Source organism: Bubalus bubalis, chromosome 7 (assembly GCF_019923935.1).
Source record: "Bubalus bubalis isolate 160015118507 breed Murrah chromosome 7, NDDB_SH_1, whole genome shotgun sequence".
NCBI classification, from domain to species: Eukaryota; Metazoa; Chordata; class Mammalia; order Artiodactyla; family Bovidae; genus Bubalus; species Bubalus bubalis.
In genome coordinates this window covers 30,856,053-30,883,926 of record NC_059163.1, presented here as the reverse complement: position 1 = coordinate 30,883,926, position 27,874 = coordinate 30,856,053, and the positions used below count along the sequence as shown (strand labels likewise).

General features: G+C 38.7%; 1 protein-coding gene across 8 annotated transcripts in view; it reads left to right on the top strand.

The window, feature by feature from the left end:
• The window catches only part of SLC4A4 (solute carrier family 4 member 4), a 363,718-nt gene that overhangs the window by 129,160 nt on the left and 206,684 nt on the right, over positions 1-27,874 (top strand). For all 8 annotated transcript variants that reach the window (XM_044945800.2, XM_044945799.2, XM_044945801.2 and 5 more), the window contains one exon: positions 24,178-24,313. In XM_044945800.2, the coding sequence (XP_044801735.2) occupies positions 24,178-24,313 (136 nt within the window). The remainder of the gene's footprint in view (positions 1-24,177; positions 24,314-27,874) is intronic.

The window sequence follows — 27,874 nt, the reverse complement described above, 5'->3', positions numbered from 1 at the left end:
CTCATCTATAATATGGAGACAATAATGGAATCTAGCATTATATTAAATGGAAAAAAATTAAATGCAAAGACTGAGCTTTAATAATAGTAATCACTTAATAGCTATTAACAATTGCTATGTTTCGTTTACACATCTTTGCCCTGGGCTTCCTTGGTGTCCCACTTGGTAATGAATCCACTTGCAATGCAGGAAACCCAGGTTCAATCCCTGGGTGGGGAAGATCCCCTGGAGAAGGAAATGGCAACCCACTCCAGTATTCTTGTTTGGAAAATCCCATGGACAGAGGAGCCTGGTGGGCTACAGTCCGTGGGGTCGCAAAGAGTTGGACATGACTGAGCAACTAAACCAATTGCCCTGAGTTCATTTATCTCTAGTGTCATCTCACAAATGCTTGTTGTGACCAGCAAAAATAGCATTTTCCTGTACATTTTTTGATTGACAGGGAAAAAAAGAAAAAGTGACTTATTTTAGGAAGCGAGCTGTTTATTCATGGTCTGCTCTTTCTTTAAACCTTTGATCATAAGGACCTGGTTAATGCCACAAGGAGCTCACATGTGTTTTGCTAATTACAAATCATGCTTCTTGGCAGCCCCTTTAACTGTTCAAATGACCTCCAGATTCTGATTTTTCTTCATTCTTTATTAATAGTTAACAAACTGTTTAATGCACAGCGGGAAAGCCAAGTAAGCCTGAAGGGTTTAGAAAATGGCATGTGAAATAGTTGTAAACTGTTTCAGTAAACATTAAATGGGTAGCAATTACTTAACGTGATTGCCTAAGTTTCATTAAAGTACTTAAGAGAAAAATATGTGCTTAGTGCTGCTTTAATTATATGGAACTCATTAGGGTAGCCTCGATCTAAGGTTTACCAAACCAACCTAATTCATAAACTCACCCAGGGGGTCTGTTAAAAATACAAATTCCTGTCTCGCCTCTCTCCCTTCAGACCAACTGAGACTTGGAAACTTGGTAGTCTGTATTTTTAATCACCTCAGGTAAATGTGATGATCGGGCCTATTTGAAAAACACAACTTAGGTGTTGTCTTGGCTAAAAGCCTGCTTTAGATTTTTGCTTTCAACTGTCAGAAAAAACACTTAAAGATGCGTCAAATGTAACGGGCTATCAGGGGTTAACAGTGGTGAATGTAGAATGAGAGTAGTGGAGAAAATGGACATCTGAGTGTCGCTTGCCTTCCTAGGCCATTGGCTTTGGAAGCCACACCACCATTATTTGACTACAGCCAGAACTGCTGTCTGCTGCTGCTGCTGCTGCTAAGTCGCTTCAGTCGTGTCCGACTCTGTGCGACCCCATAGACAGCAGCCCAACAGGCTCCCCCGTCCCTGGGATTCTCCAGGCAAGAACACTGGAGTGGGTTGCCATTTCCTTCTCCAATGCTTGAAAGCGAAAAGTGAAAGTGAAGTCGCTCAGTCGTGTCTGACTCCTAGCGACCCCATGGAGTGCAGCCCACCAGGCTCCTCCATCCATGGGATTTTCCAGGCAAGAGTACTGGAGTGGGGTGCCATTGCCTTCTCCGGAACTGCTGTCTAGCTCAACTCAAAAGTTAGTTTAGTTTTTTCAGGTTGGTGAAGACTATAGAATGAACATAAGGTAAGCTTATCAGATGTTGTCTGATAAGTGAAAGTGGTGTTTTTGTGAACAGATTTGCAAGAGAAATGCTCAGTACAGTTTTGAAGCCAGGTAGCTGGACCACAGATCTGTTAAATTGTTAGGAACAAACAGAAGCAGCCACTATATTCTCAAGGTGTGTGCAGCTAAGAAGACAAAGATACTGACATGCAAAAACAGTCAACTTGGATAGGTGTCCACAACTCCTTATCACAACTTTGTAGATGTATTTATAGTTCTTTATAAGAATTACTGAATATCCTCCTTCTCCACCCCACCAGTTGACACTGCCCTAAATAGCTTTCTAAAACACACACCTGGTTTAGCCACTCCCTGCTTGAGGCCCTCAGCACTTCCCTATTGGTATAAGAGGATAAAGTCTAAGTGCCTTATCAAAGTATATAGAGCCATTCACAATTTATCCTGTATCTATTTTTTATACTCATCTCTTTCTTCTCTTACCACATTTTAATGCTCTGTGCTCCAACCACACTGAAGAACTGTAGGCCTCTAAAATGCTTTAAGGAAAAAAAACCAAAACAGCATTATTCTGTTAGGGCCCATAGCATAATGCCTGGTAGGGGCTCAATACACAGTAGGTGTTTAATAAGCATCAATTGGATGAATGAATAAATCAAAAGCTCTTAACACAATTGCTGTAATTATCTGTTTACATGTGGGTTTTCCCCTTGTGAGATGTGAACCCACTCAGAGCACTATGACATATAGTTTACTCATTACATGTATATAGTATACTCATTACAAATATGTAGAAACTTGTTACAAATGCGAATGAATCAATAGCCTACCCAAAAGGATCACAGATGACATCTACTTTGCACATTCATGGTCAGCCCTTCGTTATCCATGCTATTGAAGGGAGATTGAATAAGCCAAACATATTAAATAATAGTATATTTGATTTTCTTGGAATTTATAAAATTATCAAGCCAAACAATGACTGACTGAATCTTGAGACACTGGAAATTTGGCTGACTTTCTAGGTTCCTCCCTTTCCAGTGGAATTCTTTGTTTTTTTTTCCCCTCTGTTCTGTGTCCAACAGCATCAAACATAAAACTCATACAAATATCATATATTTAGGCAGAGCTGACCTGTCCAGAATCACATCCCATCAAGGTTGAGAAGGCAAGTAAGTGTGTTGAGCTGAGTAAGGATTGGGCTTGTGGGCTTGTGTTGGTTTTCCTGGGAAAACAAAAATAGACAAGAGATTTTGAATAGTCATTGTATTACTTTATCATGGCCAGTTTGGTTATGATGAGAAGCTGAAAGGAATGGATGAGAGTTTATCTGAGTCACTTGGATGCATTTTGAGCTATTGCCAAGCTGTGTGCTGGCACTGACTTGGCCCTTCTTCTAATGGATACAGAAAAGTCTTTCTTCTCAAACTGGGCTCCAGATGCTTCTGAGGTTGAGTGGTGTGGAACACAGGATAAATATATAATATTTACCTGTAGCATCACTTTTACGTATATATTTGGAAGGAAATATTTTGTAATAAAATAAAACATAAATTTATTAATTTTAAGTGTAAAATGCATGAGAGTCTTTAAAGTTTCAAGGCAAAGCATAGAGATTTACAGAGATATTTTGAGTCTGGGTGGATGCCTCAGTTTTCCGCTCTGATTAAAGTTTTAAGAACACATTAGCACATTAGACTAAAGTATTGGTTGGTAACATGGATGCTTTAATAACCATAGCATAGCCATTTTCAACTTAAAAGTCCACATTTTAAAGTCTTTGTTTTTGACTTCTTCACCGAGGGCTCTGCAGTTTCTCTCACCACTTCTTGAGCATAGAGGATAGTGATAGGATCTTTAGCTTCCCTTTGTTGCATAAAAAACCAGTTAGGACCCAAAGCTTCAGAGAGAGATGCCTTTCTGAGAACAAGTTAAATCACGAACTGCTTTATTTTGAGCCAGTTGGAGGTAGCATACTGCTGGCAATTCCGAAGCATTAAAAAAACAAAAGTTATGGTTATTAATTTTTGAAGACACAAGAGCATGAATCAATATTATAGCAGTGTCAGTATCGCCATAGGAACTGGTTTCTACTGAATGTGGCAGCAAAATAAACGTTAGCAGATTGTTTTGACAGAACGTCATCCACCGGGCTTCAATTTATTCGCCCGGCAGCCTTACTTTTGAAACAGAGTTGCTGCACTTGAAGTAGAGAAGAAAATCCTTCCTCTGAACATTTCTGACATTTCTGGACTTAGCAAATAATTCTATTTGCAAGCATTTGTAATGTAGATCTGCAAATGTTTTTAATTGGAATCGAATATTTTGCTAAGAGATGTGCCTCGAAACATCTGTCTGACATGTTTCCCTGAGGTGGAGATTAGGGAAATGAGTCCATAAAGCAGAGTGGTCAGCTGGTCACCATGGTGGTACAGGCCATTTTAAAACACAGATTACATGTGTTTTTAAAAGTTCTGTAGACAGGGCTATAAAATGGAAAGGTACTTTTTCAGCTAATGTGCTGAATGGTTGTAAGCGTAATTGACCCTGACAGTTAGATAGGCTTAAAGATTGTACGTGAACCGAGAGCTTCCAGTTATTCAAGCTGGATTTAGACAAGGTAGAGGAACAAGCTCAAATTGTGAACATCCATTGGCTCATAGAAAAAGCAAGAGAATTCCAGAAGAACATCTACTTCTGCTTCATTGACTATGTTAAAGCCTTTGACTGTGTGGATGACAACAAACTGTGGAAAATTCTTAAAGAGATGGGGATACCAGACCACCTTACCTGCCTTCTGAGAAATCTGTATGCGGGTCAAGAAGCAACAGTTAGAACTGGACATGGGCAATGGACTAGTTCCAAATTGGGAAAGGAGTATGTCAAGGCTGTATATTGTCAACTTGCTTATTTAACTTGTATGCAGAGTACATCATGTGAAATGTATGTACTAGGGCTGGATGAAGCACAAGCTGGAATCAGGGTTGCCAGAAGAAATATCAATAACCTTAGATATCCAGATGACACCACCCTTATGGTGGAAAGCGAAGCGGAATTGAAGAACCTCTTGATGAAGGTGAAAGAAGAGAGTGAAAAAGTTGGCTTAAAACTCAACATTCAAAAAACAAAGATCATGGCATCCGGTCCCATCACTTCATGGCAAATAAATGGGGAAACAGTGGAAACAGTGAGACTTTATTTTCTTGGGCTCCAAAATCACTGCAGATGGTGACTGAAGCCATGAAATTAAAAGACACTTGCTCCTTGGAAGAAAACTATGACCAACCTAGATAGCATATTAAAAAGCAGAGACATTACTTTGCTGACAAAGGTCTGTCTAGTCAAAGCTATAGTTTTTCCAGTAGTCATGTATGGATGTGAGAGTTGGACCCTAAAGAAAGCTGAGCACCAAAGAATTGATGCTTTTGAACTGTGGTGTTGGAGAAGACTCTTGAGAGTCCTTTGGACTGCAAGGAGATCAAACCAGTCAATCATAAAGGAAATCAGTCCTGAATATTCATTGGAAGGACTGATGCTGAAACTGAAGCTCCAATACTTTGGCCATCTGATGTGAAGAGCTGACTCATTGGGAAAAGACCCTGCTGCTGGGAAAGATTGAATGCAGGAGGAGAAGGGGATGACAGAGGATGAGACAGTTGGATGGCATCACTGATTCAATGGACATGAGTTTGAACAATCTCCAGGAGTTGGTGATGGACAAGGAAGCCTGGTGTGCTGCTGTCCATGGGGTCTCAAAGAGTCAGACATGACTGAGCAACTGAACTGAACTGAAAGATTGTAATTCTCCTTGGCTAATTTTTATGGTATACTGTTAGTTTTTTTTAACCTCTAAGATTTTTATGAACGTGTGTGTGTGCTGTTATTTGATTTTATTCTTATTTTCCAGAATCCATTCATCACTGGAAGTTAGGCACATACAGCCCTAGGAGGTTAGTTTATTCCCTGGAATGAGCATTTTTAAAAAAGATTTTTGCAAGTTGTTTAATGTGTTTGAAGAAAATAATTTTCCAAAGCAATTGCATTCATTTTACACAAAACTCTGCTTGTATGGGTTTGTACACATTTCATCTGACTCTCAAACAGATCTGTAACCCTCAAAGTTAAAACTGACAAGTTTATAGGCTATGTTGTTTGAGCTCTGGAATGAATTTAGACTCTTAAAGCCTCTTACAATCAGAGGAAAATAAAAGTAATAGATTGGATGGCTTGTTGAAAATTAAAGGAATAATGGCTCAATCCCAAGCTTGGTGTAGCAAAAGTTGAGGACTCATTGGAAGGTACTTGGTAATATATAGTCCTTGGTTACTTAAAAAAAGAAAAAATATGTGTTGTTATTATCAAGATTTTAACGTGACTCACTTTCACAGAGTTCAAGTCAGTGACCAGATATCTTTTTGAGTTATGGCTCATGGACTCTTGAAGGGTACCCTGTGTAAAGAAAGACAATATAAACAGAAATGAAGTCTGTACTATAATAAAATATAATTACTATAATAATAAAATAGTACAGACTTTATTTCTGTAAAATAGTATATAATATATATAGTATATAATAAAATAGTGCAGGCTTTGTAGCCAGTCAAATCTACATAACTGCATTCTGGCTTAGATTCCTCCATTGCTAGGTTTGTGATCTGAGTAATGTATGTAACCTCCTTGAACATATTTCATTTATGAATATAGAGATAACAATACTAGGTTATAAAAATGTTCTTCCAAGAGATAATATGTTCCTAGTTTGTGCTATTTACTGATCGATGTTCTTATTAAGTAGTATTTTCAATCAAGTGCCCTAACTAATGCAAATATTACAGTTTAAACTGATTGGCTGGAAAAAATAGAAAGCAAGCTGAAGACTATTCAGTAAACCCCATATTAGTAAGTTTTTTGAAGTTCAACTTCTTTTGAAGAAGCTTGCCTGTGGTGCTCAGTTGACAGAGGAAGAAGGAAATTTTGTGATCCTGGACAAATTTAGGAGTATAAATTTTGGAAGAAGAGACTGAACTGGATGTATAGCCCAGTTTGCTTACATAACGATTATATCCCAAATGAGACTGTAAGCCAAGTTTTTATTGTGTTTGAAGTCTTGGATCATTTAAAATAGTAATAGATTCAAGATAGAAGAGATTCTCAATTCTGAAGTGATCTTGTGATTTCAGCATGTGAAAGAATAAATATTTTTTGACTCAGTTCAGAGCATACTAATTTCATGGGCAAATTAACCAATTGTCATTCATGGCAGGATGTACCATACAAACATTGCAGAAAAACTTTAATGGCAGTTGATGTTTCTGAAATGAATTCTTGGACATAGGCATCCATATGACTCAGATCAATTATTCTGTAGGAGAAAATTTAGTAGCCACTGATTTAATGTCCAAAAATACAATATTAATATTTAGGTCTATTTTATAATAGTGGCCAGGAAAAATGATTATAAACTGACTTTCAGAATTCAGTTTAGGGGATTTATTTAGCTGAGATCACAAGTAACTATTAGATGGCATTTTGGGGTGTGGTTTAAAGTAAGATTAGATGAATATAACTTTATAAGAACTGGGCATTGGCCAGTTTTTCTTTGAGTACACAAGGCAGAAGTTCAGAGTGTATTTTAATAACTATAATTTATTTTTATGTAAATCAGCAATGGAATATGTAAAAATATTTAGGCCCTTGTTTTAAAAACTAGACTTTTTAAAGTAACATGGTAACAAAACTTCCTAAATCTCTGTTAGGCAAGAGCAGAGACTGAGTATACCTTATGGTATAATAATCTTCATGTGTGCGTGCTTTAGTGCAGCTCAGAAATAACCAGTGTTGTTTAATACTTGTTGAATACCTCTTGGGTTGCTGATGTATATTTACTTTGAAAACAGACACTACTTGAAGAGAAAAAGTAGATGGTTTTCAGTAGGATCTGTGCATCAAAATGTATGCGCTACACAGAATTTCCACATCCATTTCAGGAAGTCACCCTTGTGCATAGTTTAGTTCCTTTCACCATGTATTCTTATTAATCTGTGACCCATCACACATACCTTTCCTTTTCTGTGTTTGGGATACCTCATCCTTCCAGCCTTTGTTATTCTTCCAGTGAAGTCTTGGTTTTTAAAATCATCTTAGATATTTCATGCTCACTTAGGTCTCTGGAGTGGGTTATGTGCCTTTACCTCTTTAGATCTTTTTAACTGAGGTTCATTTTTCTTGCTACTATTGATGATAAATTCATTGAAAAAGGAAGAGTAAATATTTTCATTGATTTTACAATTCCTTTATGTAGCTGGTGTTTAAATGCTCCTAGTTCCTGCTCACCACATGTCTTTAACTGAAAAGAGGGGTAAATAAAGGGTGAGAACATTGCTAAGGTTTACTAGTTTTTACCTTCAGGAATGCCAAATTTAGTTTTTTTTAGTCTTTGCATTTGAAAATTTGTTCATATGTATTATTTCTCAAAGGAAAGGTGAAATGAAAAATAACAGCATGAACAGTACTTTAGTAGACTCACTGTCTTGTATTTCTGAATAGATTTTGTAATGCAGAAGAACAAAATTCAATTCCAGCATCCATGGATATACCTTGTAATAAGCTCTTTCTTTTTCCTTTTCCTGTTGTTATTATATGTCAAAGAGACGGGGAGGCTGAGTCAGAGGTTAAGGGAGATTTGACCATTTGGAATTGGAGCCAAGCACAGGATCTAGGACTTATAATTCCGATTCCATCACTCCACCCATGATTACTATTTACTCAGGGTTGTGTTGTCTCAATAACTAAGTTGCCTGGCAGTCATTAGACAGGAGGGCATGTGCAGAACTCCATCTGAACAATGATGCTTTCTAAGCTGTAAAGATATAGTTCCCCTGAGATTGTGAGAAAAAGCTCCTGTGAACATTTTGTTGATCACATGGTGGGGATTTGCCAACCTATCAGCAGGATTTGGAGAGTCTGTAGTATCTTGCATGACTTCCCAGATGACGCTAGTGGTAAAATATCTGCCTGCCAATGCAGGAGACACAGGAGACATGGATTCGATCCCTGGATCAGGAAGATCCCCTGGAGAAGGAAATGTCTACTCACTCCAGTGTTCCTTCCTGAAGAATCCCATGGACAAATGAGCTTGATGGGCTACAGTCTATGAGGCTGGAAAGAATTGGACACGACTAAGTGACTTAGCACACGTAGTATCTTATGTAAGTCCTCCTTAATATACATTGAGAACAGTCACCACATCTCATCATACCCCCTAAAACGACAGTAGTTCTTTAGGTCATTTTCACATTATTAGACAACTTGAGTATTTATATGTAATATTTGCCTTGACCTACTGACTCACCTACCTATCCATATGGTTGCTTTTATCTCAGTTTATCCTAGCTTTTCACTCTTAATTTGGTTACTTGATCTTAATTCTTTCTCCTGGTTCCTTTAGGTTTGCTGTTTAGAGTTGCTGACTTTGGCATTTGGCCTTGGCTTCCTGTCAGAGATTTTGACTTGTCTCATTTATTCAGACCCAGAGACCTTCTATTGCTTTATTAAGAGTTTTCTGTCTTATTCTTTGTGTCCCTTTATATCTGAATCCCAGATACCCCCCTTAGTTCATGGCTCCTGCCTGCCCCTCCACATAAGGAAAGTTGGACAATTTTGGGGTGAATGCATAATCTCTATAAGGTTACTGGAGCATTTTTTGAACATAGTTTTAGGAAAGACAGATTTGAGTTTATGTAGGTTTTCAAAAATGTGATAAATTGACAAAAGTATTTCTAAACCAGCTTAGATCCATGATGGATCTAAAGAAAGTGTCTGAGAAGGCAAAGGAACTCTAAATTTTGTGACTGATAATTAATTGGAAATTCTGCCGCCCATTAAGGAATGGCCAAGCCTTACATATCACCACAAGCCTTACAAGTGACTAAATACTCTCTATGCCTATTCTTTCTGCAGACTCAGGCTGTTTATAATGAATGACTTTTGAAGTGGTGCTCATTTACTTTCTCCTCTGATGAACTGAGGTTATCTCCAGATGACTTGAAGTCATAAATAGACTTTTTATATAAGGGATAAAGAAATGTCAGATAGAAGGATTATAGTGAAAACATACTGTGTTGAAAAGGGTGACTTCCTTAGTTTGTTGACATTACTCTGTGAAATACATAGATGATTCACAGCAGACCTTAATGGGTAATGAAAATCCCTAACCAGCCCACGTGCACAGTCTGATCTGTGTTGTCCATCAGCTTTGTGTGGTTTAACTGTATGGATAACTCAGAAGGAAGTTTATTTCTATAACAAATGATTCTCTTCTCTTCTAAAATATGGTTCTCAAAACTTAGCTGATCTCATTTTATTGGCTGTTGAAAATGGATTTAGCAAATCTCTATTGATAATTTGGGAAGGTACTTAATGAAACAGCATGAAAACTTTTTGTTTATATTAATTGGACTCTTGTTATTCGTGTGCCATTTTTGGGGGGGGGATTTTGAAGTGTATATATACCTTTATTATTTTTTTTGCTGTTTATTTTTAATATAAGTTTATTTATTTTAATTGGAGGCTAATTACTCTACAGTGTTAATGTATGGCAAAATCATGTGCCATTTTTTAAGTAGTTGAATTCAGGCTTTACCAGCAGTCTTTAAAATTCTGGCCTGGTTTTGAGGTCTTTGCTGGCCAATGGACTTATGTTGCTGGTTGGCTTCAATAATGCAGAGGCTTCTGGGTAGATTTTGTTGTTGTTGAGTTGCTAAGTTGTGTCTGACTCTTTGTGACCCCATGGACTGCAGCACCCCAGGCTTCCCTGTCCTTCACCATCTCTCAGAATTTGTTCAAACCCATGTCCATTGAGTCAGTGATGCCATCCAACCATCTCATCCTCTGTCACCCCTCTTTCTCTTGCCCTCAATCTTGCTGGCTAAAGTATTGGAGCTTTAGCATCAGTCCTTCTAATAAATAATCAGGGTTGATTTCCTTTAGGATTGACTGGTTTGATGTCCTTGCAGTCCAGGGGACTCTCCAGAGTCTTCTCCAACACCACAATTCGAAAGCATTCAGCGTTCAGCCTTCTTTATGGTCCAACTCTCATATCCATATGTGACTACTGGAAAAACCATAGCTTTGACTGTATGGACCTTTGTCAGCAAAGTGATGTCTCTGCTTTTTAATACACTGTCTAGGTTTGCCATAGCTTTTCTTCCAAGGTTAAAACAAGGCAAATGAAGCATCATGTTGCGTGAGAACAGTGAAACTATTAAAGTCAGGTCTATCAGGTTGGAGGACCTGCTGTGTGTTTTTCTTTGCCGAGAATGGAACTCAGCTTTAGAGAAGTAGGGGATCACTTACCACCAATTTTAGATCTTCAAGTCAAAGCAAACTTAAGGCAGAAAACAAGAAAAGCTTACTATAGAATCTTGCTGATGTTTCTGTATTACCTTCAGAGTTCTATCAAAATTCTTAGAGCAATGATATATCTGTGGAGAATGTGACTGTTTTTCTTCAGAAAGAATTAGAACCTATGTAATGTTTCCTTTTTAACGGGATTATGTTTTGAATCACTTTCTCAATATCACTATCCAGGAAAGATGGGTGGAATATTTTGGCCTTGTGGGGATGAGGTCAGAAGTCCTAAAGATTGTTTTAGGCTTGGTGCCTTTATATTTTTAGGCATTTTGAAAGAGAGTCTACAGGAAGGAGGATGCCTTCTTTTGTATATGCAGGCATCTAATGGCAGCATTAGCCATGGTGGTTGTGATGCTAATATTGGAGCAATAAATTTAGCTACTTTGTATAGAAAAGAGTTGCACTCGAGCAAGTCTGTAGAGGATATTTTGGGAATTGGGTAGATTTCTTAATGTTGATGAGAATTGAGTCTGACTTTAGGAACCTCAGGGTATAAATTGTGCTGATAATTGTTCTGAGTTGAACCTGGAGAAAATGCTGATGTATTCACTCTGAAGCAGAGTGATTCATCATGTAAAGCTTATCATGGACAGCTCTGGCAGAGCAAAGAGAAGTGAAGTAGGGAGTAAGAAATTAAAGGAAAATGGAAATGGAAACTGTGACATGCATTGGGAACTTTTCCGTCTTTTAGGAAGAGCTTGCTGGTGGCCATTTTCTTACCCATCTTAATTAGAGGGTAAGTTCCTCTTTACAGAAAGCATCTTGCTTTCCCAAGCCAATTGGATGAAGCCCCTCACCCCGTCCCCATTCTTCTGTGCCCATGGAATTATTTTTAGACCTTTGTGGCTGCTCCATCTGCTTGCTTTCAGAACCATGGCCAGTCTTGTAACATGGTTCAGAAGTGGCTGTTTGAATCCCTAGACAGCAGTAAAAGCAAATGCATGAGGGTTATACTTGTTTTGTTGAGAAAGATAATTGAGATTCTGCAATTTCAAGTAAGGTAGGGAAGTGCCTGGCACTAATTTGGCATGACTGTCCTCAAGTTAGCAATTAAGTATACCTTAATAGGTTTGTTTTCCTTATAATAATGACATTAATGTTAATTTTAGAAAATTTGGAGATTACACATGCGCAAAATGAGGAAGATAAGAATCACCAATAATTCTATCATTTAGATAGAATCATTTATAATAATTGCTAACATTTGGTTCTGGTGTTTTTTTCTATACGTACTATATAAATCAGTAAGCCTGAAGAAGCCCAGTTATAACTGGAATAAACAAAACAGAATGTATTGATTCACAGAAGGATCAGGATAAAGTTGGCTCTTTGGGGAAAGGAATTTGATCTGAACAAAAGACTAGAAGGGAGTTAAAAATAAGAACCAAAGTTAATGCTTATCCAAATGTGCACGGCATTAGGTATCTTGTAACTTTAACAAGGCAGATACACCCTCCTGGTTACATTTGAGTGAATAGGCATGGTTATAGGAATTCTTCTTCCTTGCTTGAGTCGTTTTTCTTCTGGAAATTCTCTGGCATGTAATAGGTGTCAAAAGACATAACTTATGATTCTAGCAGGGGCCAAATAACACTCTGAACAATGTACTGACTCATCAGATCCACATTATTGGTCATGACATTCCGTCCAGCTTCTTGGTCACTTGCTGTTTTTTTCACTATTGTGTTGCTTTGGCACCTTGGGTATTGCCTCCTTGGAAACTCTGGATGCTGGCTTCCTTAGCAGGGTATTGACACTGCCACGCTGGGCCCTAGTGACTATGTCTACAGTGTGGTACCCTCTCTAGATGATTTTGCAGACAGAGGGCATCAACAGTGGGGCTGGAGCCAAAAGGATAAGTGTGAATCATCCCTTGGGTACCCAGAAAATACTTGAGAGGTAGATATGTCAGTGGGGTACAGACTGCAGATTTTTCACGATATGCAACTGGGACAGTGTCAATGAAATTGGGTTATTACTATTTCTGTGAGCCCATTTCTTCCCCAAGGGCTCATGAATACCATGCAAACTTGGATTCAGTGAAGTAGGGAAAATGATAGGGTGATAAGACTAGTCTAGAAGAAAAGTCAAAAAGTTCAGTTTTACCATTGATTAGTTTAGTTACTGTATTAGTTCAGGCTTCCATAACAAATCATAGTAGGCTATGTAGCTTGAACAATAGGAGCTTATTCATCACAGTTATGGAGGCCGAGAAATCAAAGTCAAGGTACCAGGTGATTTTGTTCCCTGGTCAGGGCCCAGTTTCAGGCTTCACATGGCAGCTTTCTCCCTGTATCTCCTTCACATGGCGGAGAGAAAGAGGAAGTAAACTCGCTGGTGTCTCCTCTCATAAGTGCATTAAGCCCATTATCAGGGATCCACTCTCATAACCTTATCTAAACTCAACTGTCTCCCTAATAATCTCCAGATATTATCACATTATGGACTAGAGTTTCCAACATATGAATTTTGTCAGGGACACAGTCCAGTCTGTAACAGTTACCTAATTTGGATCACTACTGAGCTTGCTAAAACCCAAAATGACTGATTAAAATTTTATGTCTTTCTGATGGAGATTATTGAAATATTGGAATAATGTTACTAATATAATTAATATAATTGGAATGACTAATTAAAAGCATCAGCAGACCCCAAAGACTTTGAGCCAATGTTTTTTTCAATATGATGTGCCCTGAAGTTTCATAGATAAAATTTGTTTGACTGCTAGGCCATCACTGGGACTACTTCTCTGTGAACATCTTAGCAGCATTTATTATTTTTATTGACTGTGCTGTGGTTTTGTGAGATCTCAGTTCCCTGATCAGGGACTGAACCTAGACCATGGCAGTAAAAGCAATGAATTCTAAACATTAGACTACCAGGGAACTCCCAGCAGCATTGTAAATACACATAGTAACCCCACTGAAAAGCCAAGTTTTAATTTTCCAATACACCATGTTAGCAGAAATTATGAAGGAGAAATACAGAATAAATCAGAGAATGTAAGGGCTACTACCTTTTTGTTCTAAAGAATTCTGAATAGCTTATAGACATGACTGGCATCCTGATAACATTTTGTAATGCTCAATTCAGTTCAGTTCAGTCACTCAGTTCATGTCCGACTCTTTGCAACTCCATGAATTGCAGCACGCCAGGCCTCCCTGTCCATCACCAACTCCCGGAGTTCACTCAGACTCACATCCATCAAGTTGGTGATGCCATCCAGCCATCTCATCCTCTGTCATCCCCTTTTCCTCCTGCCCCCAATCCCTCCCAGCATCAGAGTCTTTTCCAATGAGTCAACTCTTTGCATGAGGTGGCCAAAGTACTGGAGTTTCAGTTTTAGCATCATTCCTTCCAAAGAGCATCCAGGGCTGATCTCCTTCAGAATGGACTGGTTGGATCTCCTTGCAGTCCAAGGGACTCTCAAGAGTCTTTTCCAACACCACAGTTCAAAAGCATCAATTCTTCGGCGCTCAGCTTTCTTCACAGTCCAACTCTCACATCCATACATGACCACAGGAAAAACCATAGCCTTGACTAGACGGACCTTTGTTGGCAAACTAATGTCTCTGCTTTTCAATATGCTATCTAGATTGGTCATAACTTTCCTTCCAAGGATAAGTGTCTTTTAATTTCATGGCTGCAGTCACCATCTGCAGTGATTTTGGAGCCCCCAAAAATAAAGTCTGACAGTGTTTCCACTATTTCCCCATCTATTTGCCATGAAGTGATGGGACCAGATGCCATGATCTTCATTTTCTGAATGTTGAGCTTTAAGCCAACTTTTTCACTCTCCATTTTCACTTTCATCAAGAGGCTTTTGAGTTCCTCTTCACTTTCTGCCATAAAGGTGGTGTCATCTGCCTATCTGAGGTTATTGATATTTCTCCCGGCAATCTTGATTCCAGCTTGTGCCTCTTCCAGCCTAGTGTTTCTCATGATGTACTCTGCATATAAGTTAAATAAGCAGGGTGACAATATACAGCCTTGACGTACTCCTTTTCCTATTTGGAACAGTCTGTTGTTCCATGTCCAGTTCTCACTGTTGCTTCCTGACCTGCATATAGGTTTCTCAAGAGGCAGGTCAGGTGGTCTGGTATTCCCATCTCTTTCAATGCTACCTGTAGGTAAATTATTTTTTTTCCAATATTTTGAAGATGAAAGGCTAAGACACAGGTATTTTCCAAAAATGTCTCAGCAAACTCCAGTTTTTATCACCTCTTGCTGGCTGAAGTTGGTAGCATTCTGAAATCCAGGCTTTTACTGCTGTTGACTCTTTATAGCTGAGTAATAATGTCATGGCATGTTACGGATAATTGTGATAATTGGCAGCTTTTCATGTGTGGGAGCTTAAAATACATGGATACCTAAGTATTTTAAAAAATTATCCACCTTAATGAATGCTATTTGCCTGTTTCAATTTCTTAGCTAATTTGAAACAGAAAAAGTAACCGTCTAATTTACCTGTCTAGAGCCTGCCAGCATGTAAATCAATAGTCATTTTCTGGATATGTTCAAGGAGAGGTGAGTTCAAGCATGGAGAAAGTCTAATGACTTGAACAGATCACTCCAATAAAAGTTTTATTTATGAAAACAGATTCTTCAGTTAATTTGAAGGAGCTGATACATGGATGGCTAATATAGGTTTGCCCTACCCTAACTCATTCAAATGGAAGTATAGACATCTATATCATAAGTCTTTGGTTGCAAGTGACAAAAAAAATTGCCTCTGATTACTTTTAGCTTAAAAGGAATCCTTACATATGATTGAAAAGTTACTGACTTCAGGCATGGTCAGATCTAGGTGCTTAAATGATGGTATCAGGAACCTGTTTCTGTCTTGGTTCTGAGTTCCTCATTCCCAGGCAGGCTTTTCCCTTAGGGTTGCAAGGTGGCCATGTACACTGAAAGCTTTTATTACCATCTTAGCACCTTAAGCATAAAGTGAAGATTTATTTCCTGGAAGTTCAAAAAAGAAAAAAAAAGCTAATGCTTATTTATTCTGTTTGTCCTGGATTAGATAAAATATCCAGTCAAAAATTAATTGTTGTGGCCAAGAATCGTGATGTTCTTATTGTCCAGGCCTGGGGCACAAGCGGGTAATTCAATCTCAGTGGACTTCTAAGTATAAAGATGTTTCTCCAAGGAAAATGGGGTGCTGTTATCGAAAAAAAAAAAAGGTCAGGGTTGCTAGGTGGGCAGGAGTAACAAATGCCATTGCAGTGTATGTGTGTATGTTAAAGATTTATATAAATATGAAGATTTATATGTTTAGCTATTTAATCATTTCTTGTAGTTATGAATGTTAAAAGAAGTTTGAGGATTTTATATATACATTTAAGTGTATTTGAGTACTACAGTGGCCTAATAGGTAATTGTGAAAGTTTTAACAACCATGATACTGACCTACAAACTTTTATCTCAGCATGAAGAAGAGAAATGAGTACTTAAAATGATAACTATATAAACCAGTTGGTGATAGCACATTAATAAGTTGGAGAAGCAAATAGTTATTTCTTTTTATACTTTGGTTTGAGAGCTAAGACTTTACCAGATGGTGGACTTTGACAAAGAGAAAATACAAAATCCAGAAGTCCTCATTTAACCCACAGAAGGGAATTTGCATGTAAACTTGTCATGCTCAGTATGAATGTTCATTATGATCATTATTTCTATTAAAAAAAGTTTTTTTGGGGTAGCCTGCAGGGTGACCTCAGTGGGAGGTTTTACAGACCAAAAATAAAAGAGCACGTTCACAAATTGCCTTTCAGCAGATAATGAACCAAATGTTCAATTAATTTACTTTAGGACTATTTCATATGCCATTATGATTTCTGCCTCCTCTGAAATCCAGTACATTTACTGTCTGTCCTGTTCATATGGAAATCTGAGCATTTTTAAAGATGAGATCATCCATTAGACTGTGGTGGCTAAGAAGTGGGCTTAGAAATAACACAAGTGGATTTGAGGTCATATCACTTATTGCTGTGTCAACTTGGAGAAGTCTCTTAGCTTCTTAATACTCAGTTTCCCTAGCTGTAGTGCAAAAGAAATACAAGAGAATAATAGTAGTGGATACTTCATAGGCTGGTATAAAATAAGCTATGTAAATTGCTTCACACAATGCCTAGTCCCGTGTAACCATTCAAAAGTCTTACATATTGAGTATTACATTTTTATTGATAGCATGTTTTCCATTATTGTATGTTATCTTCCAGCATTAATTTCCTTGAAGATAGAGATATTATCTTAAAAATATTCATATTATCTCAACAAATACCATGGCATGTTGAAGACACTGAAAACTAATCAATTACATTACCAAATGAAAGTGTAGGAACTCTACTTCAAATCTTGCTAACCCCACCGCTCCTCGTTTTCCATTTTTTGCATTTTTCCATGATGTCATTTTCCTAGTTGAGCTTATTAACAAGAGGCAGAGGACAGAAGCGTAGAACGATATCCTGTGAGGAACTGGGGCAGAATAGATGTTATTCATTTTTTTTTCATTCATTCTTTTACTCAATTTTCCATCCAGTCTCTTTTGTATAACTTCACTGTGTATGTGATAGGTGCCAAGAACAGTTTAGCAAAGGCATGAAAACCTGTGAAGACAAAATACAGCAATGAATAACACACCGAGCCATGGATATTAAATGTCTTAATAGATGTGCACATTAAATGTTGTGGTCCCTCAGGGTAGAAAGGGATTGCATCTAGCAGAGGAAAATAGTTGACCTGAAGTATTCATTCTTTTATATGTGACATGACAGGAAATGGCGATTGTATTTTGGTACAGTTCATGCAAAGATGGATTAAGGGGAAGGGTAGAATAAGGGCAGTTTTCAAAACTTAGATATTTTCCATTTCAGAGTCCTTAATGTCAGCTGCTTTTTGCAAGTACATATTTGTGTGCTGGAAAATGTACAAGGTTTGTTTGCTGCTGCTGCTGCTGCTGCTAAGTCGCTTCAGTTGTATCTGACTCTGTGCGACCCCATAGACGGCAGCCCACCAGGCTCCGCCATCCCTGGGATTCTCCAGGCAAGAACACTGGAGTGGGTTGCCGTTTCCTTCTCCAATGCATGAAAGTGAAAAGTGAAAGTGAAATCGCTCAGTTGTGTCTGACTCTTAGCAACCCCATGGACTGCAGCCCACCAGGCTCCTCCGTCCATGGGATTTTCCAGGCAAGAGTACTAGAGTAGGGTGCCATTGCCTTCTCTGACAAGGTTTTGTTTAGCCATATCTAATTCCATGCTGGCTCAGAGGTTAAAGTGTCTGCCTGCAATGAGGGAGACCTGGGTTTGACCCCTGGGTTGGGAAGATCTCCTGGAGGAGGAAATGGCAACCCATTCCAGTATTCTTGCCTGGAGAATCCCATGGACAGAGGAGCCTGGTGGGCTACAGTCCATGGGGTTGCAAAGAGTCGGACACGACTGAGCGAGTGACTTAACTTAATTCATTAATACTCAGAGTGACTCTTACATGCACAGTATTGCATTGGTCTTTAAGGAAGGTGCATAAAACAGAGTCCTTGTGTTCTAGGACCTCAGTGACCTAGTTAGAGAGACAAGGCACATCTAGAAAAGTTAGGTAATAACAAGCAAGCCATGTATTGGTTGGTGCCTCAGTGAATAATTCAAAGTGTAGTTATGATTTCAGTAAAGGAGAGATTCACATTTCTGGGGAATGGTTACTATAGGTTATTGGAAAAGATAGCATTTTCAACTGGGCCTTAGAAATGGAATCAGAGAAGAAAGAAAAAGAATAGTGTAGTTGTATTCTGTCATGGGACACTTCTGGGTTGCTGTGGGAGACAAGGATGGACACACAGATTGAGGCCAGAGTGACGAGAAAAGCAAATGGGGAGTAGACTGTTGTGTAGCCAAAGCATGCTGGAGAGGTTTCATTGCATCTGCGATTGCTGATGAGTGGAAGGTGGCTGTGCAGATGAGTGCGGAGGCCAAGTTCAAGCTCCGCAGGAGAGAGTGTGAGGATGACGTCTGCTGTGGTGGCTGGTGGTGGCAGTGGGTGGACAGCATTCCTGCCATGCATTTGCCTTCTTCCTGTTGGTAGCAGGGCTTTGATGGCACCACATGTCTCCAGCCCCTGCAGACCATCACGTTGTCCTCTGACAGGTGGACCTGGGTCAGAGGTAACCACATTCATGTAGGACCCTCCAGGGAATTCTTGAACCTCTCAAAAATCCAAAATACATTTTAACCCAGAGGATGAATGAAAAAAGGAAAAAAATCAAAGCAGATTAAAGGCATTAACTTCATTTTGATCTGCAGACCTTCTGTTCTGACAAAAGTGATTGGATGAATTTGACAGCTTCTCTTTCTCGTTCCTTTCTTATTCTGTTACCCTCTCTCATTTTTTTCTCTAGGTTTTCTTTTATGATGAAACTAGATTAGTTATTACTTAGAATTGTAATCTAGTCAAGTGTAAAGCAAGTTGATTTTCTGATGTTCTCAAACCCCCTACTCCTCTGGTATTAAATTAAGACTGAAAGGGCTTATTTATTTTCCCCTTATTGTTTTATTGGCTATTTTCCTGGAATGTGTGGACACCTTTGCATTCTCATTACTGAAGCCACTTAATTTACTAAAGTAAAACGTGCAGAACTTTTGGCTATTTTCTTTCTTATCTGATATCTTTTCAACATAGAGGAATTGTCAAGGCTGATAGCTGTGAGAGCTTGCTTTCTTAGAAGCCAGGCAGGTGTTGATGGTAAGGGCTGGCAATTTTTAAATGAATCTTTACCTTGTATTTTAGCTATCCTGGTGATCATCATCATCCCAGTTTTTAGGTGGGGGAACTTGAGGCACAGAGAGGGTAACTAACTTGTCTCAGATCACACAACAAATAAGTAATGGAGTTGGGATTCAAACCCAGTTTGGCTAAGGAGTCTGAAAGTAGCGGTATGGCTCGTATTTAGCTCATTTCTTTATTTGACCAGGACTTCCTTGGTGGTCAGACAGTAAAGCATCTGCCTACAATGCGGGAGACCTGGGTTCAGTCCCTGGGTTGGGAAGAACTCCTGGAGAAGGAAATGGCAACCCTCTCCAGTATTCTTGCCTGGAAAATCCTATGGACAGAGGAGCTTGGTAGGCTACAGTCCATGGGGTCACAAAGAGTCAGACATGACTGAGCGACTTCACTCACTTCACTTTTATCTGATCAAAAGTTATAGGGGAAAAATGAATTCCTGACATACTTCATTGCACCCTGCATATCTTTGTGTTAATAATGATGTTAAAAATTGGGGAGGGTGTTTGTTGGCCATAGAGGATGCCTCTCCCACATGTTGATATTGACAATATAATACCTCTTATTTCTGATTCTTGGAGAAGCTTTCTTTTGATGAGGGGAGCAACTGAGGAAAGAAACTAGAGTTGGCAAGACAGTTTATGACATGTGATTTTGGAATTTTATCCTGGAGATTGTTATACTGGTTGCTCAGAGGCTATATTTAATAAATAAGACAACTTATGAAAGGTGCTCAGTCGCGGTGCCCAGAGAGGAAGACCTGGACGTAACATGATGTCTTTCTTTCTTTCTGCTTTGCAGAGGTGCAGCGAGTTGCTGTCTGATAAGCAGTGAGCTGTTCTTTTCTAACTTGAGAACATCAGACTGCAGAGTAGTGCTCTGTGGATTCCAGTTCAGCACAGATGAACTGTGCAGTGTCTATGCAGGAGAGTCTGTTCTTTAAGCAGGAGAGATGTTCATTCTGCTCTGTTAGCCACATGGCATCTTTTAGAAATGAACAAAAAGTTGATTCTCTAAACATAGACTTTTCTGAAAGCTAATTCTGTCTCAGGGATCTTTGATGTTGAATGTTGATGAAAAATCAGTCAAATTTGTGACTGTCAGTTTCAGAACCACTGTGCTGAATAACTATATCTAGATTCCAAATTCTGCCAGCGGTTTCTTACCATTCTCTTATTCCCTCTATGTGTTCTCTGATCCTCTAAAATAGTCACACATCCCATTTCTTGATTGGAAAGACATTGCAAGTGTTTTTACACAAAAATCCTGGAACTTTAGGTTTTTTTTTTCTCCCAGAGATTTAGGAAATTTCAAAGACACTTTTGTTCTAATTACAAAAGTAAAACATATTGTATCTTATATTAATATGTATTCAGTTACCTTGTTTTAATGTTCTGCAAGCACAGAACAATTTGCAGATGTTTTTCTTGTTTGCTGGTTTATATACCAACTTTCTTATTCACTTAACTAATTAATTAATTAGTTAATGTTTGTTTTCCCTCCAGCATATAATTTAGAATCTTTTTGTTAGGTTCTTTGCTTTATCTTCAAAGCCTGAAGCAAAACCTATTTACAGCATAGACATTACTCAATAAATATTGCTGAATGAATACATGAATGAATTATGCATGTATTAGAATTGATATGAAAGTGAAAAGAAGAAAATAGAAGCCCTAGAAATAAACTGAATAACATTTAAAAGATACATATACAGGCAGTCCTTGCTTTGCATTTTATTGCAGGACCATAAAAATGACTATGCAAGCTGAGATTATATAAAACAATCCTAATGATCAATGAGAAAAGTTATTTATTGTTCTTTGACATTTAAAAAATTTTCCAAATCATTAAAATTTCTCTTAGTGTTGACTGTAAAGGTAGAGGGAAATGAAAGAAATAATAAAACCAGTATTTATTTAGTACAAGCTAATTTAAAACATTAGAAGCATTGAGATTAAATTGGTTGATTTCTTTGTAAAATCTGGTCAGAAGTAGTTTGCTTGTTTGCTGTAGTACAGTTTATGAAATGGAGTGAACATCTTTTCTGTGCCCAGAGGAGTTGTCATATTCCTAAGTCTGGATCAGCTTCCAACATTTTATCCTTTGTGCTTTCCATGTCAGGAAATGTGTATGAGAGTTCCTTAAACGTGAAGGTTTTTTTTTTGGCCTGTATCACTTCCTCTGGGACATTATTATCATTTTGTTACAACCACTTGCCTTACTGTTTATGTTAATGAGTTTGCTTTCACTAAGTTCCGCTGACTGTACATCTGGAGTCGCTCAAATGGGGAACGGCAGCATTATCTACATTCCCATAATCAGTTAGGTCTTAACTCCATTTGTATTTGACGTAGGTTGCACTTCCAGCATTAGTACTTTTTGTTTCTGGGCTGTACTTCCATCTTTGTTGGCCAACTCCCTCTTTTGATTATTCATGTCATATGCATTTATCATTGCAAGAAAAGGAGGCCGCACCACTATGCACTTTGCTGTCTGTGCATAACAAATGTGTAGTGACCCGTCACCGGCAGACTTTGAAAGGGGCGCTATGATTGGTCATGATCATGATGCACGTATGTTATTTACATGGTAGCTGATGGACTGAAGAGCTGACAGTGAACTTTGTATTTTATGCGATTACTCATAGTTAATATACCACACAACTGAAACTTAAGCTGTGGTGCTGGGCTACTGGTGTTATTTAACTCAACTGTAGCAGCTGAAATTCACACTCATTAGAACCATGCAAAATGAGGGCTGCCTCATTTCCACACTATCTTATGGATACATGTGTATTTTTTCTTTAGCAAAGTGGGTTGCTTTATACATGTGATTTTGTAGTTTTATTTTTTCAATTAATATTATATGATATGCATGTCAAAAAACAATAATCTCATCTTTATGTTTTATGATGACATAGTATTTGATTGAATGGGCTTAACCAATGGTTTGTTTAACCAATCCTCCTTTTTGGATGTTTAGGCTTTTTCTATTTTTCTCAATTATAAAATATGCTACACTGGTCACCTCTGTAGATAAGATGCTGCGATAGCAACTGTTATTTATTTGAAATGAACATCTTTCTAGGGGTGGAATTCCTGGCTCACAGGATAGATATACTTTGAAAACATTTCCATATTTTTTTCAAATTTCCCTTCAGAAAGATGTTTCTGTTTGGACTCCTACCAGTGATGTAAATTAAAAGATGCTGGTGCATATGTCCTAAACCCTTGCCCACATTGAGAGTGTCATTCTTTGAAGTTTTTGCCATTTTTATATGCGAAACATATATTTTGTTTTAATAATTAGTTTTGACTACTAGGCAGGTTGAGTATTTTCATGAGTTTGTAGTAAATGTATTTTGACCTATGGAATTTTATTCTGCCTAGTATTATAGCAGTTTTCAGATGGTAGGAATTTTTTTTTGTTTTATTAGGTTGAGAGCATATATTACTACAAAGCTCTACAGATGAAAAATCTGTGTACTTGGACCACAGTCACATGTATATACCATTCTTTGGGGATTATAAGGAGTATCCATGGGCTTTATCTTATAACCGTCAGTTTCCAAAAGCTTTCCTTTTTTTTTTTTTTTTCCTTTTATTTTAAAGAAAGAGAAAACAGCCCACATCTAGGAGGAGATTCTAGTTAATTTTTCATTACATGACTTTTAGGAGATGGGGTCAGAAGGAGCTAGTAGGGCATTCAATTATGTGCTCAAGCAAGTTGGAAGGTTTTTTCCCCTTCTGGTGTACAATATTTTACTTGGGCTTGTTTTTCAAGTGCACTGAAGTGTGACTAAACATTTTTGGGTACTGCCATTATGTAAAGAAGAGGCTCCGTCTTGTTAAATATTCCTTCATCAACTTTGCAGTTAGGCAGTTACGGGCAGTAAGGAGCCTGCAAGGGCATGGGCTTTGGGCATTGGGCACAGGGAAGGTGGCTGGGAGGCGGGGGCCTGGGGGAAACTTAGGATTGGGGTGCTCTCTTGCCCCCTCCCACTGCTGTAGAGAAAATGATTGGCTCCAGCTGGTTTCTGTCTCAGACTTTTGGATGGGTCATCAGTGGAGAAAGAGAGAAGCTCACGTGGTCGGACCTCAGCTCATCTGAGGGCTAAAGGTTCTCCGTCAGTCGGGACGTGGAATTGGAGCTCTGTCCTTCTGGAGCGTGGTGGAGAGCTGAGACACGGTTCAGAACCAAAGGAGTAGAGAAGGCCTTGGATTCCTTTTGTCTTTAGGTTGGGGACGAGGGAGGCTCGGCGAGGAAGATGTCCACTGAAAATGTGGAAGGGAAGCCCACCAGCTCTGGGGACAGAGGAAGACCTCGGAGCCACACTTTGCTCAGGGTTGTCCAGCCGATGTTTAACCGCAGTATTTTCACTTCTGCAGTCTCTCCTGCAGCAGAACGCATCCGATTCATCTTGGGCGAGGAGGATGACAGCCCAGCACCCCCTCAGCTCTTCACGGAACTGGATGAGCTGCTGGCCGTGGATGGGCAAGAGATGGAGTGGAAGGAGACGGCGAGGTGAGGCATGGCTGAGTGTGCAGGACTGAGCCAGGGGAACAAGGACGGGGCAAGATCCTTGTCTGGGAGCCCCTTTCTCTAACCTGAGCACTTTGAATGACCGATGAGCCTCAGGTTGGCTGGTTAAAGATTAAAAGTATTCCTTCTCTTTGACATTGATATGGATGTGGGACACCCTTTGTTTCACTTCTGGGGTCATTGGTCTGCATTTTAACCTTTATAAGATATTAGAAGTAAATCGCCATTTATAGGTATTTAACAATAAAATATTTTAAAGAGAGAAAGTCAGGCACCTAAAATGATGGCCTGGAGATATATACCCATGGTCTCCACATGCCAAGGTATCTTGTGGTACCATGTCTTACTTGTTACCCATTCCCTGTTAGGGAGGGGTGGCAAAGACAATGACCGTTACCCACAAACTTGCCATTATTCCAAGTGAAAACTTGTCGTCTTTTATAGATAGAGTGAAAACAAGTAGAAGGTTCACTTGAATTGGGAGTAGTAGGGACCCAAGTTTAATTTCAGACCCTTGTCACCTGCCAGCCCATAACATTCATCATCATATATAAATATACATACTATATATATGCAAATTAAGATACACAATATATAAATATAATATATATGTTAAAATATGTTGTATCTATATTATATAGTTTATTTATAAATATATATCATGTTATATTAGATATATCATTGTATTATGGACATTTACATACATACATGTATATATGTGGAAATGTTATATAAATTGTTAAGCACTGCACATATATCTAAAGTTTCATTAATCTCACAACAGAGCTTTTCTTTCTTTCTTTCTACATGTAGATTTAGTTATATCTACCACATTAAATTGTCTATGACATATAAAAATCATTTAATACAAAGATGTTGATATAGTGGCAGTTATTGGTCTGTTTTCATCACTATATGGAGGTTCAGTGTATTTGACTTTCACCAACAAAATAATATTGACATATCCCTTTTATAGGCTGTAATTTAATTCACATCAATTAAATTCAGCCAGTATGTTTTTAATGACTCTAACCTGGGTCTCCTACATTGCAGGCAGATTCTTTACCATCTGAGCCACCAGGGAAGCCCAAACAACATGCCTTGTATAGGCTGTAATATATTTCAAATCAATTAAATTCAGCCAGTACGTTTTGACTATACAATACGTGTTGGGCACTGTTTTAGGTACTGGGAATACAGAAGTGAGCAATAACTCATTTCTGCCCCTCCATCTCAAATGCTCCCTCTTGAAGCTCTTCATTCTTTGCTCTCTTGGGGGTCTCTTTCCAGTCGTTGTCTCTTTCCCCCCTCTCTTAGCACCAATCACCTGGATATTAAAAGTTTTTCATAAAGTATGCTTTTAGTTGATAAAACATTGTCCCGAAGAAGTCTGTCAAACTGAAAACTTGTACCAGTACCTCTATTTCATTCTTTCTTTTTCTTCTTTCTAACAGAAAAGATCAGAGTGAGAATTATACTGGTGCAGCATTAATTAAGTGTTGGGGAGATTTTGATTTAGTTTTGACTTTGCTGCTAACTAGCCGGTCATATAATCATGTAGTTTTCCCGAGCTTGTGTTTTTTATGTTGTCAAATGAGAGTCATATTGGGTTGCATTGTTTCTAATATCATTGTATTTTATAGCTCTAAAATTCCATCCCTCTTTGTATATTGGTGTCATCAGCTGCAACTAGAAGAGTTCCATTGATTCTTAACTTTGATCTTAAAATTCTGTGCGAGTACCTATATAGAGTAGAATTCAGGTACAGCATTCTGTTTTTAATTTCAGCCAAATGCAGACTGTACTTTATTTTATGTGACCCCTGGTCCCAGAAATGTGAAGGGATCACAGCTCATTGTATCAGTAGTTCAAAATGGGCACAATATTTTCATTTAAGATTTTTAAAGGTTAAGATGGTCATGAATAATTTACCATCTTTAAAAGCTGGCTATTTCCTTGGGAACAACATATGTGTCCTTTTGGTAATGTCATGGGTTCCTGAGAGAGTGTACTGCTGGAGAAAAAGTGTGGTGGGTGTACACCATGTCATGGAGGAAACTGTCCAGAAAGAAACATATGACAATAGTCTACCTTCTATAACTTCTCCTATATAGGACTTGCCACAATTACTATTAATTAATTAATCATATATGTGATATTCTTTTTTTCATTTTGTTTACCTCATTATACTCATTCACCTGAAAGGAGAAATTATGATTATGATTAGTTGAGAACTGATTGCCTTAGAATCTACTGTTCTAAATATAATAATTTCTTAAAATTATTATGTGATTGAAGTTGGAGGTCTGTGATAATCCATTTCTTTCTGACTGATGTATAGCTCAGTGTACCCAGGTATCCAGCCCAAGGTACCCAGCACACCACTGACAAAGCCCGAAAGAGGACCTTTATTTGATGTTTCAAACTAATTCATCAATACACTGATGCCATCTGCGTATAGTTCTCTAGCCCAGACTTCTTGGCTTGTTTGATTGAAAACAAATATTTGGGTGGGTAGTTGGCATCTCAAAGGGCTTCCCAGGAGGCACTAGTGGTAAAGAACCTGCCTACGAAGGCAGGAGATATATGAACCACATTCTTATATCGATCCCAGGATTGGGATAGATCCCAGGTTTGGGAAGATCCCCTGGGGGAGGGCATGGCCGCCTACTCCAGTATTCTTGCCTGGAGAATCCCCAGGGACAGAGGAGGCTGGTGGGCTATAGTCCATAGGGTCACATAGAGTCAGGCACAACTGAAGTGACTTAGCATGCATGCAGGCATCTCAAAGTAAAATGTTAGAAACTGAGCTTCTGATCTTCCCACATCAGACCTGCTCTTCCTACAAGGTTCCCCACCACAGTGAACAACTCCATTTTTTTAGTTCTTCAAGCCAGAAAGATTGGAGTCTTTTTGACACCTGTCTTTCTCTGCATCCCTTACTTGATTCACTGGCAAAGCCTATCTAGTTTACCCTCAACGTTATTCAGATATTCAGAATCTCACCATTATCTTGCATTCAGTGCTGCCACAACCCTGGTCCAATCCACCATTCTTCTTCATCTAGATGACTGCAAATGCTTCGTAATTAGTCCATCTCCCTGAACCTGCCCTTACTTCCCTCATGAGCTCTACACAATGATCTCTTGACCTCATCTCCTACTTCTCTCCTCCCGGTTAGCTCTGCCCTAGCCTCACTGGCTTGGTCATGCTCCGGTGTCAGGGCCTTTGCACTTGTGCTTCCCTTTGTCTGAAATGCTCTCCCTGTGTACCCAGTGTCATCTCTGTGGCCCATTTCCTCACCTCCTTCAGGTCTCTATTCAACCATGACCTCCTCACTGGAAACAAGCAACTTTCCCCAAACTTTCCTATCCCTCATCCTTTATTCTGTTTGTCTTTAGTACTTATCAACGTTTGGCATGTTAACATATCTTGTTGTCGTCTCTCTCCAATAAAAGTAAAGCTCCATGAGGGCAGGAACTTGGGGTTGTTTTGGTCAGCACTATATTCCTACTGTTTTCAACTACCTGTGACACAGCCCAT